The 12885-nt window shown below is 38.7% G+C and overlaps 1 protein-coding gene across 1 annotated transcript; it reads right to left on the bottom strand.

Moving 5' to 3' along the window:
- Window positions 1-11513: 11513 nt before the first annotated feature.
- On the bottom strand, window positions 11514-12885 carry LOC110152588 (olfactory receptor 4K1-like). The gene is made up of 2 exons (XM_070468516.1): window positions 12872-12885; window positions 11514-12441 (listed from the first exon to the last, which is right to left on the bottom strand). Exons 1-2 carry the CDS (start codon window positions 12883-12885, stop codon window positions 11514-11516), a joined length of 942 nt encoding a protein of 313 aa, XP_070324617.1.

The raw sequence follows: 12885 nt of genomic DNA, 5'->3' as shown, positions 1-12885 counted from the left end.
TAGCTTTGCTAGGGGGTGAAGGCAATGGCACCCCACTCCAGTACTCTTGCCTGGAAAATACTATGGATCACAGACTTTCAAGGGACTTGTGATTCATGCTGTTACTATGTATTTTTACTTAGTCTCCAAGTAATGAAGTGCCTAGATTTGCTAGGGGGTGAAGGCAATGGCAACCCACTCCAGTACTGTTGCCTGGAAAATCCTAAGAAAAGCCTGGTAGGCTGCCGTCCATGGGGTCGCTAAGAGTCGGACACGACTGAGCGACTTCACTTTCAATTTTCACTTTCATGCATTGGAGAAGGAAATGGCAACCCACTCCAGTGTTCTTGCCTGGAGAATCCCAGCGACGGCGGAGCCTGGTTGGCTGCTGTCTGTGGGGTCGCAGAGAGTCAGACACGACTGAAGCGACGCAGCAGCAGCTTTGCTAGGAGCCGCAAGTTACTAGAAGCATGTATGGAGCAAGGTGGAAGTCTAGCTCTGGAAGTGTCTCTCAGGCTGGAGGTCACTCTCTTGGCTGCCTGCGTCAGGGGCCAGCGGCCTGAAAGTGAGTCTTTGTCGTGGCTGTGCCTCCTATCTACATGGATAGAAGCACTGCTGGTGACCAGGAGGTTTTTGAGGACCCAGGTCGGGAATTGCAGGGTCTGTTCAGGCTGGAAGTACAGCGGGCTTCTTCCTTTGGCAGCGCTGGCTCTTAGTGGACCAGAGGAGGCTTTCAGGTGGGTTTTGTCCCAGCTCCTTAGATATTCTTTTGTGGAATCTGTGGGAATGAACTGAAAGTGTTGGCCCTAATAGCTTGAGAACAAAAATCACTTTTCCTCACTGGCCGACCTTCCACCACCTCTTTTGCTATCACATATACTGGCGTGGCAACACTCAGAAGGGACATCTTGGTTGTTGTTCATCCCTTGGTGACTCACCATTTCTACCGTGGTCAGGACTGTACTCAGGAATGCACAGGCACACGTAAGACGGATGCTTCCCCTAGTAGTCCTAGCTTGGGAAACATTCCAAACAGCTACTGGGCTCCACCCTGGTGGCATCAGAGAAAAGGGCAAATCAAACAAAGGTCTTGGTGGTATGGAACTAAATCAATCTGGGATACCATCAGGTCTACCCCTGGTGCATCTCTATCCTGCCTAGGTGGTAGAACCAGGTAAGAACTGGTACAAGTAAGATGCCTGCATCGGTAAGGGACAGACTAAGTCTGACCAGGGAAGGGAAGCTTTGGTGGAAAGTCTGTCTACATCCCCATCTAGAGCAGGGAGGGACATCTCCAGTGGAAAGAAGCCATGGCTGTGGATGCTGCTTTTTTCTCTTACAGATGGGAGCTAGCAGTTCCAGAACCACTCCTTTAAAGTGTATTTTAAAAAACAAGCTGAGACAAGTTTGATCCTCTGAGTTTAAAAAGACATGTCTGATCCTCTTCTGTGATACTGAATGGGCACAGCATTCTTCGGAAGATGGGGAATGCTGACCTGCTGAAGGATCTCAATTATTACTGTTTTACAACTAGACTGGTTCTGTAGAAAATAGGGGAAATTGGTAGAAGTGACATATGTGTTGCTCTTCATCTCTCTGAGAGACATGCCAGACTTGTGTCTTAAGGGTGCAGATTTGCATGTGAAACCTTCAGCTCCCTCCTGTTCTCTTACTTTGCCCCTTTATCTGGGGCTCCCAATTGAACAGGCTGAGAATCAGGCCACCCTTCTAGGAGGGGTTGCTTCAGTCTCGGTAGAATTTCAAACAGTCCCAATTGTGGTCGAGACTATTCAGAGGATCCAAAAAGTATACAGAAGACTTTACAGGACTAAATTTACTTTATGACCTTACTTGGAGAGATGCAATGTATGTCTTAGGACAGACACTGACTCTTGACTCATTGATTTGAAGGATGCTTTCTAGAGTTAGATCATCCTCTACCTATGACTTTAAGACAATTGAGAGGATTCTTGGGCATTACAGGCTATGGTCACATGTGGATTCCAGGTTATGGGGAAGTTGCCTGGCCTTTATATAAACTTATAACTGAGACTCAGCAAGCTCAAACTGACAAGCTGGTTTGGTCTCTAGTTACTTCAAATTGCTCTCTTGCAGGCCTCAACTTTGAGCTTGCCCACAGGATCAGAGTTTAGTTTGTTTGTTACTGAAAATAAAGGCTATGGCCACATTATTTAAGGGTAATTCTTGCTGTTGTTTTACTAATGCCTAAAGCTCATAAGTTTATTAATGGGCAAAATTTACTGTACTGACTTCTCATGATGTAAGTGGGATCTCAAACTCTAAAGTTCAGAGCAACAATGCTCCACCTTTAAAGCTGCTGTAATTTAAGGGGTGTCAAAAGCTCTAGGAATAGAATATCACTTACACTGTTCCTAGAGACCCCAATCTTCAGAATAAGTTGAAAAGGCTAATGACACTATTAAGAGGCATCTGTGTAAGCTAACTCAGGAAACACAAGACAATAGGTTTAAAGTCCTACCCATAGCTTTAATGAGGACTTGAACTGCTGCTAAGAAGAAGGTACTATCTCTATGACAGACTGTTTTAATGCACAGATATTGTCATAGATCCTGGGGCATTAAAATTAACTATGTGACTCAGCTTTTAGCTTTTCAACAGACATTACCAGGAGGTTAACTCAGGCTTTGAGTCAAACTAGCCTCTGTTTGAGCCAGGAACTGAGACGGGCCTGAGAATCTATGTAGGCTTGCTTCTGCTGACTCCAAAAGTCCTGAGTCTGCAGTTTGACCTTCAAGACAATGCCTTCCTGTCCTGGGCTCATTCCTATGCTGCATTCCACAATTGAGATAATTGCTGGATCTGTGGAGCACTCCCCTCCTCATAAATTGAAGGCTTCCCATGATGGGTTTCTCCACTTCAAGGAAAGGACTTTCTTCAGCTCTGCGATGACATCTAACAATCCTAAGATGGACTGGTATAACATATTGTACCTTAACTATGGGCATAATGTGACTTTCAACTTTGATTATACATTATCTTGGTTTAATGACTATTTTGCTGCACATAAGAAGGTAAATGGGTCTAGATCTGGTGGTTTTCTATCTGATGTTTATCAAATATGGGATGAGGTCATATGGCTAACTCTTAAAAAGAGATGCCTACTATCTAATGCTCCCATATGCAGGGAACACATAGAGCCATCCCCAGAAGTTAGCTGACAACCTAATTATAATGATTAGAAAAAATTGGGATTTCTGCCTCAAGAAATATGCAATGTAATCATTCCTGTATTTTCCAGTCCCAGTTCAGGTCCTCCTTTTGCCTGGCCAAGCACTGACTGGGACTGGATCCCTCAGTCATGCTGGCTTGCACCAAATGGGACCTACTGGATATGAGGCTCTTACCAGTGGGCGTGGCTTCCCACTAGTTGGATAGGGAGATGCACCCTAGGTCTAGCTTTACTCTGGCTTCATATTTTCAGAGCTTCCAGAGAAGCCTACTAATCTGCCACACCTTAAAATTCATTGGGCAAGATATGTATTTCACTGGTATGATTATCTGGCTGCAATATTTATTCCCTCTCTGGGAACTACAGATCAGATGTTATGCCATGAATTGATGCTCTGACTAACTTTCAGCCCTTAATGCTGAACAAATACAAATTAGAAAGGCAGTTTTACAAAGCAGATTGGCCTTAGATATTCTAAGGGCTGCACAAGGAGGAACTTGTGCCGTTATTCATACCCAATATGAGCACTAATGTTACTCACTTTAGTAAACACACGAACAAGATGATTCAGGTTATGGATCCTCCTGAAGCCTCTGTCATCTCACTTTGGGAAACATTAAGTAGCTCCCCATGGTGGAAAACTATCTTAATCGTAATAAGTCTAATTGTTCTGTCTTTACTGTTTGCTGCCTGCATTTGTAACTGTGTAACTGGATTTGCTTTTAACTATTTGAAAGCTTTTAAGTTACAAATGGTTGGTTGTTCAGGCTCCTAGGAGTTCCACAGACTCCTCCAACTTGGGGCCTCTGGATCAGAGACCTCAATATGAGGGTTAGGAGAATGTGTTGCCTCAACAATTTAGGGACAGCACCCCATCACAGCAGTAAGTAGTTATGCAATGAAAATGATGCCCCTTTTCCTTGGCAAGATAATTGTCCTAAAAGAAAAGGAGGGGAATGAGAGAGTCAATTCCTAGGCAGGTTGATAAGAAGTTTGGGGTTCCCCGAGGAGGAGAAAGGGGTCTGGGCCCTTGAAGCAGAGATAGTGGTCTGAAATTCTCAAGGAGAATGAAAGGACAAACATCTCTTTTTTCTCTACATTCTTTAGTCACATAAGACGTTTTTTTCTTTAAGCCCAGGACTGATGATTATACAGAAACAACTCAGTTTGAACTCTGCCCTAAGGATTCTATAACAACAATGTATCCCGCTAGAGGATAGTTTCTCCTTCCTGTAAAACTTCTTGCCCTTGAACGTCCAGGAGTCTCAGGGTTGGTGGTGACCTGCTGAAGGCTTGGGGGGCACTGCATGCAGCAGTGCCTGCATGGGACCTTTTGAAGGAGGGCATCTTTATCTTCATTACCTCCACCATAGTTTGGCCTCAGGTCAAATAACATGAAGGGAACACAGCCTAATCTCTTCAAGAAAATTAGAGATACCAAGGGAACATTTCATGCAAAGATGGGCACGATAAAGGACAGAAATGGTATGGACCTAACAGGAGCAGAAGAGATTAAGAAGATATGGCAAGAATACACAGAAAAACTGTGCAAAAAAAGATCTTCATGACCCATATAATCACGATGGTGTGATCACTCACTTAGAGACAGACATCCTGGAATCAAAACTCAAGTGGGTCTTAGGAAGTATCACTACAAACAAAGCCACTGGAGGTGATGGAATTCCAGCTGAGCTATTTCAAGTCGTAAAAGATGATGCTGTGAAAGTGCTGCACCCAATATGCCAGCAAATTGGAAAACTCAGCAGTGGCCAGAGGACTGGAAAAGGTCAGTTTTCATTCCAACCACAAAGAAAAGCAATGCCAAAGAATGCTCAAACTACTGCACAATTGCACTCATCTCACAGGCTAGCAAAGTAATTCTCAAAATTCTCCAAGCCAGGCTTCTATAGTACATGAACCGTGAACTTCCAGATGTTCAAGCTGGATTTAGAAAAGGCAGAGGAACCAGAGATCAAATTGCCAACATCTGCTGGATCATGTAAAAGCAAGAGAGTTCCAGAAAAACATCTATTTCTGCTTTATTGACTATGCCAAAACATTTGACTATGCAGATCACAATAAACTGTGGAAAATTCTTCAAGAGATAGGAATACCAGACCACCTGACCTGCCTCCTGAGAAATCTGTATGCAGGTCAAGAAGCATCAGTTAGAACTGGACATGGAAGAACAGACTGATTCCAAACTGGGAAAGGAGCATGTCAAGGCTGTATATTAGCACCCTGCTTATTTAACATATATGCCAAGTACATCATGAGAAATGGTGGGCTGGATGAAGCACAAGCTGGAATCAAGATTGCTGGGAGAAATATCTATAACCTCAGATATGCAGATGACACCACCCTTATGGCAGAAAGTGAAGAAGAACTAAAGAGCTCTTATGTGGGCGAAAGAGGAGAGTGAAAAAGTTGGCTTAAAGCTCAACATTCAGAAAACTAAGATCATGGCATCCGGCCCCATCACTTCATGGCAAATAGATGTGGAACAATGGAAACAGTGAGATACTTTTATTTTGGGGGGCTCCAAAATCACTGCAGATGATGACTGCAGCCATGAAATTAAAAGATGTTTGCTCCTTGGAGGAAAAGATATTACCAACCTAGACAGCATATTAAAAAGCAGAGATGTTACTTTGCCAACAAAGATCCATCTAGTCAAGGCTATGGTTTTCCCAGTATTATTGTATGGATATGAGAGTTGGACTATAAAGAAAGCTGAGTGCTGGAGAATTGATGCTTTTGAACTGTGGTGTTGGAGAGGACTCTTGAGAGTCCCCTGGACTGCAAGGAGATCCAACCAGTCCATCCTAAAGGAGATCAATCCTGAATATTCATTGGAATGACTGATGCTAAAGTTGGAACTCCACTACTTTGGCCACCTGATGTGAAGAGTTGACTCATTTGAAAAGACCCTGATGCTGGGAATGATTGAAGGCAGGAGGAGAAGGGGACGACAGAAGATGAGATGGTTGGCATCACCAACTCAATGGACATGAGTCTGAGTAAGCTTCGGGAGTTGGTGATGGACAGGGAGGCCTGGCATGCTGCAGTCCATGGGGTGACAAAGAGTCAGACACGACTGAGTTACTGATTTGAACTGAACTGAACTGAAAACCTCCTGGCTAATCCTGTTATCTTAAAATGTAAATTATGGGAGTGGGTCTAGTAAAATCTTTTCAACCTTGAGACATTCTTTTGACTTACTGTAATAGCTAATTTTAAAAGTATATACTCCATGCTAGCACTAGCAAGGAGGCATTCTCTGCCCCCCTTCTGATGTCTGTGTCAGAAGCTTTCTCTGTCCCTTTTCTTACTTTAATTAAACTTTTCTACACATAAACAAACAAATTTTGAAGAAATGTTTGGCTCAATGTATTGATTGAAAGCTCATCAATCAGGTGCGAGCAGATTAGGATCATTATGCCTTCTTGATGGATTAAGCTCTTTACTATCACAGCATGTCTCTCTTTATTCTCAGTAATATTACTTGTTCTGAAGTCTTCAGAGTCAGGTATTGATGTGATTTCTTTGGTTCCCTTATAATTACTGTTGGCTTTGTATGTCTTTTCTCCATGGTTTTATTTTAAGCAGTCTATGTCTTTTTATATAAAGCTGATTCCTTGTACAGAGCAAATAGCTGGTTCTTGCTTGTGGGTCATCCTGACAATATCTGTCTTTTAGTGGAGTCCTTAGACCATTCACATGTAATTACTTAAATGACTGTATATCTACTATCTTGATTTTTTTTTTTTTTCTATTTGTTTTATCTTTGCGACCCCAAGAATTCTCCAGGCCAGAATACTGGAGTGGGTAACCTTTCCCTTCTTCAAGGGATCTTCCCAACCCAGGGATCAAACCCAGGTCTCCCGCATTGCAGGTGGATTCTTTACCAGGTGAGCCACAAGGGAAGCCCCTTATTTTATCTATATTTGCTCATTTTTCCTACTCATTCTGTCCTCAATTGGATTTTTTTTTAGTTTTTTATTTTTTTTGTTGGTTTTATTTCACCTTTTAATTGATCTATAACTTTTATCTTCCACTTTATTAAATAATATTGTAACATCTTATCATATAAGTACACTTCTTTTTTCTATCTAATGTTTTTATTTAAAATATTCACTAAATGTTATATCATTTACTTTGTCATGTTTTAATTTTTTGTTAGATGTAGAGCTTTAATCTTTTAAGAAACATTTTATTGATGTATGACTGACATACAAAAACTGTACATTTTTAATTTATACAATTTCCTGAGTCTGAAGATAATTATACACCTGTGAGATTGTCACCACAGTGTATGTCACAAACATACCCATTACCTCTAAAAGTTTCTTTTTTATTGTTATTGCTTCTTTTGTAATAACATTCAACATAAGATATACTCTCTAAACAAATTTCAAGTGTAAAATACATTATTGTTTACTGTCGTCACCATGATGAATATTAGAATTCCAGAGCTTTTCATCTTATAATAGAAACTACTTTGACTAAACTAGTATCTCCCTGCTTTCCTCTCCCTCAGGCAACTGCTACTCTCTGCTTCTATGAGATTTCTTTGATTTTGACTATTTTAGATTTCTTATATAAGTGATACCATAAATAATATTTATTCTTCTGTGTCTGGTTTATTGCACTTAGTACAAAGTTCTTTAGGTTGCAGTTTTTAAATGTTTTGGGGTGAATTTTTTGTTAACTACTCAGTTAACCTCTAAAATTTATCTGCATTCAATTTTCTGTGAATCCCACCTCACTCCACTTCTTGTTTATATATATATATATTTTGTTGACATTGTTTTGTTTTCTGAACAAGCATTTCAGTTTAGTAGATAACAATGTTATTTACAGGTACTATTATGTGCTTTCTGCCTCATATTGAAGTTTTCAGCCATAGATATTTTTTCTGTTCTTAGTTAATGAAAGTTTTGTTTTTCAACAATGACTAACTGCCATTAAAGGCTTTTCCCATGTATAGAGATAATCATATGTTTATTTTCTTGTATTTTGTTAGTACAGTGAATTATATTGAATGATAGTCAAGTTTCAGACCAATATTATATATCTGGGTATCTTAACTAGATCATCACTTTTACTTCCTGTTTTTATATATTCTTGAATTTGTATTGCTGTTTTTAAAGTAATTTTTAATACTTCTTTTTAAGTAAAATTGGCTTAAAATATTCCCTTATAATGATGCTTGTCAAATTTTAGAATGAAGTTTATTCTGGCTCCATTGGGTGGAGGAATGTTCTTCCAGAAAGGGGAAGAAATATCAATCTCTGTCTTCAATGGCATTCTTGCATGAAAGGAGTCAAAATTTGTTTTTTCTTTATGACTAGCTTTATCCAATTCTTAATGGAGACTCTATTTTCTAGAGTAAGTAATGTATAATATTTATAAATATTTAATTTTGTGCTTGAGAATTGGGAGTTTAATTACTCAAGATAGAAGATGCCTAAATAAATTTATTAAGTTATGAATACAAACATATTTTGATAACTATACCAGATTGCTTTCTAAAAATTTATCAGCAATTTTTGACTAAATAGAACTTCCACATTTCCAAATTTTCAGTCTTATTTTATTCCTTATCAGTATAACAGAGAACATAACACTTCTCTCTTGTTTTAAATTATATTTCTACTACCTAATAGATTGACTTTTTTCTGTTTGTGTTTATCATTTGCATAGCTTTTCATTAAGTTTGCTGACTATGACATATGACTTATGAGTGTTTAAAAATAGTAAAATATGGTTGTCATTTGAGAATTAGGTTTTATAAGCATACATAATGGATAGAACATATGTCAGTTCTCTTCAATTCAATTACAGTGACTCTTAGGCCAGTAAATTTTGACTTTAATCTGGTGAGAGGTGTTAACACACCCTGAGAAAGACTGTATGCAGCCCTGAATGTATAGAAAAATAAGAGAGGGCGTCACCAATGCAAATCATAACCATGCCCACCCCAACACCGTTCAGGCAGCATTTCCCTGGCAGGTTATCAGAATATGATGATCTTGTGTCAATCAAGAAACCAAAATTAAAGTTTAACATAGATTCACCAAAAGCACTAACTAATAATGTGATGTCTGTTCTAATCACAATGCTGTGACTATCTGATTTGTTTTATAATTACAATTTCAGTGTAACTTGACAAATTCTCTCAAGTTTCTTGCAGTTATCAACAAGTTGGCATTTCTGGGTCTGTAAGTCTGTGGGCCAAAACTTGCACTAGGGCAATTCATTAAATTGATATCAATTATGAGGTTTTCTGGTAGTTGGCCAGCAAAATGTGCTCTGCTGGTCATACCATTCTGCAATTCGAATACAGAGTAAGTTCTGTGAGTCTTTGTTTCCTTAATATTCAGTCATTCATATGAGGCCAGAGTTCTTTCTTAGTCTCCTCTGTCTACAACATCTGCATAAATTAAGTAAAAAATTGCTGAAAAGTATTGGGTTGCATTGAATTGAACAAAGCTGAACATTACCACACTGAGATTATTAACACTGCATGTTTATAACATACCATTATAAACATGTTTATAATCTCTATTATATCCTTTACTTGCCTTTATTATCTGGTAATGAACTTTTTAATAGATATCTTGACTTCATTTGAAATCTTTTACTGAACACAGAACTATGGCTTTGCCTCTTTTGTAAAACCTGTCATTTCTCATTCGAATAATATTCATACAGCCTGTTTTTAATCAATTTAAGTTTATTAAAGTGATACCCAATGAAGTAACCTCACACCCTCACACGTGTACAACAAATGTGATAAGAACAGATTGCTGCAGGGTACAATGTCTCAAAGATATGACTGAGGTAAGAACAATCTAGTTTTCCACTAGCTTCCTATTTCATCACTACAAATGTCTCATGTGTATTAAACACCAGTATAACTTACCTGCAAATCACTGTTTTGAATATTCTATCCTTCTTATGGCACCTACTGCATGTGCTTGCATGTTAAACTTTTGGTATATTGATGAATATGGTAATAGAACAGTAATTGTCTTACAGTCTAAGTAATAAAAACAAAAAACACAATTACATCTTCAGTTAAGAAATGACATTTGGATTCAAAGCTAATACAAACAGAATAAACACCTCCTGGCAAGAATCAGTGATGTGGTGACAACAGTGATTGATCTGTGACTAATAAAGGGCTGAATCAATTGTGCTCACCTTCTTTACGCTAGTCATTCCCTGATTTGGTGAGATGTTTCTGAAATTTCACTCAAGTTTTTTAAATGTGTAGAATATATTTCATAATTACTAATATGTGTGCTTTCTGTGACTACTTTGAAATTTAAACTCTCACATGAATTAAACATCACTGTCTATTTAGATATCCTATAATCATTTTCAGCTGGTAGGTTTATTATCAATAATATAAATAAAATTTGTAAAGTGCTATGAAAGTTGTCCCAAAAAGTGTAAGACTACTCTTATAATTTGAATTATGGCCTTGGTGATGCTATTGATATGTTATTTGCTTCAAAATCAGAGCATCAAAACTCAGTCCTATCATTGATACTATAGTAATTGGAGTATTCAAAATTTAATTATAATTTAAAATTTATGAACAGTATTGCCTCATTTGTGAATGTGGAATATTTGCAACCACTTATAGAAATCAAGTTATTAGCTGAAATAGTTATGAACTATAACTTATGAAAGTTTTCATTTAGCCTGTAATGTCAAAGCAATTTCTGCTTTTAGCACTAAATTGCTTTCTGTGCTACTCCAGTCAAGTTAGATGTGTTTGCTAATCTGATTTAATATGGAGATATCTTTAGAAGGCTGCAAGATTTTTTAACAAGACCTATATAAGGGAAATTATAAATTCTAACATATGTAGTTACTGTTTGGGGGCTTCGCTCATGGTTCAGACAGTAAAGAATCTGCCTGCAATGTGGGAGACCTGGGTTCAATACCTGGGCTGGGAAGATCCCCTGGAGGAGGGCATGGCAACCCACTCCAGTATTCTGGCCTGGAGAATCCCATGGACAGAGGAGCCTGGTGGGCTACAGTCCATGGGGTCGCAGAGAGTCAGATATGACTGAGCGACTAAGCACAGCACAGCACAGTTACCATTTCAGGGAAGGTGAAGTGAGCCACAGAATATCAAACTGGTAACATAATATGAGGTTCTGCACTGCATTTGCCAACTTTAGAGTGACAAATTCAGGTCTTATCACTGGAAAGACTAATTATGATAGAAACGCAATGATAACAATTAAACATGTGCATTACAAAAAACAAGAAGAAAGGACTGGTGTTGCTTCATCACAGTTGTCTAAAAGGCTTCCTTGGAAGCCACATGTTGGTTCCTTAGTCTCTTCATGGCTTCCTTTACATCTTTATTCCTTAGGGTGTAAATCATAGGGTTAAGAAGAGGAGTGAATACAGTAAAAAACACAGAGATAAACTTATCAATTGTGAAACTTTCAAAGGGCCAAATATAGATAAAGATTAATGGGCCAAAGAACAGGACTACAACAGTAATGTGGGCAGACAGAGTGGAAAGTGCCTTGGGTGTCCCACCAGAGGCTTGGCGATGGACAGTAGCCAGGATGATAGTGTAAGAAATGAGCAAAAGGAGAAAACAGATAAGTGACAACAGGCCACTATTTGTGAGCACCAGGATCTCTAAAACATAGGTGTCCAAGCAGGCAAGTTTAATCACAAGGGGGAGGTCACAAAAGAAATTGTCCACTTTGTTGGGTCCACAAAAAGGAAGATCTACTGTGAATACCAGGTGACTGGCTGAGTGCAAGATGCCAATGGCCCAGGAGACTCCCACCAGGACAGTGCACACTCTTCGGTTCATGATGGTCATGTAATGTAGAGGTTTGCATATAGCGATATATCTATCATATGCCATGGCAACAAGAAGTACCATCTCACTGCCCCCAAAAACATGCAAAAAAAATATCTGTGACATGCATCCCTCGAAAGTGATGGTCTTATGTTCGCTGAGGAAGTCTGCAATCATCTTGGGAGTGGCAAATGTAGCCTGACACACATCAATGAAGGAGAGATTGCTAAGAAGAAAGTACATCGGAGAATGCAGTCGAGAGTCTGTAATCACTGTGAGAATAATAAGAATGTTTCCCAACACTGCAGCACCATAAAACACAGAGAAGATAAAAAAGAGGAAGAGCTGGAGTTCCCAAGAGCTAGACAGGCCCAACAAAATGAATTCAGTAACCACTGACTTATTGCTCCATCCATTAAATGAATCTGGGCTGCTCAAGTTAGCTAAAGGGAAGAAAAATAATTATTTTAAAAAATTAACAGATAATGGTATTATTATTATTTCTGGAAATTTATATTTTCCTTGTGTTATATAACTATACAAATTGTCATTTACTTTTGCATTTATGGATTGGGTAGATAAAAGATGGATAGAGATAACAGATTTATCTAATAAATAAGTCAATATGGAAGGAAGGGAAAATTTGATTTGATATTATATACCAATATGCTTTTTATAGAAGTGTGCAAAATCTCAATAGCACTTTGAAAGTCCCATGTACCATACTTACACATTCAGATTAGAAATTCAAAAGATGAATCTGATGCCTTTAACAGAATCTTGGAGGGACAAGAAATTTAGGCCAAGTGCAAAGAGATGAAAATCAGACCAATTACTTTAGCAATGACAT

The sequence above is a fragment of the Odocoileus virginianus genome, chromosome 6, assembly GCF_023699985.2.
Source record: "Odocoileus virginianus isolate 20LAN1187 ecotype Illinois chromosome 6, Ovbor_1.2, whole genome shotgun sequence".
NCBI classification, from domain to species: domain Eukaryota; kingdom Metazoa; phylum Chordata; class Mammalia; order Artiodactyla; family Cervidae; genus Odocoileus; species Odocoileus virginianus.
This window is presented reverse-complemented; position numbering and strand designations above follow the sequence as displayed.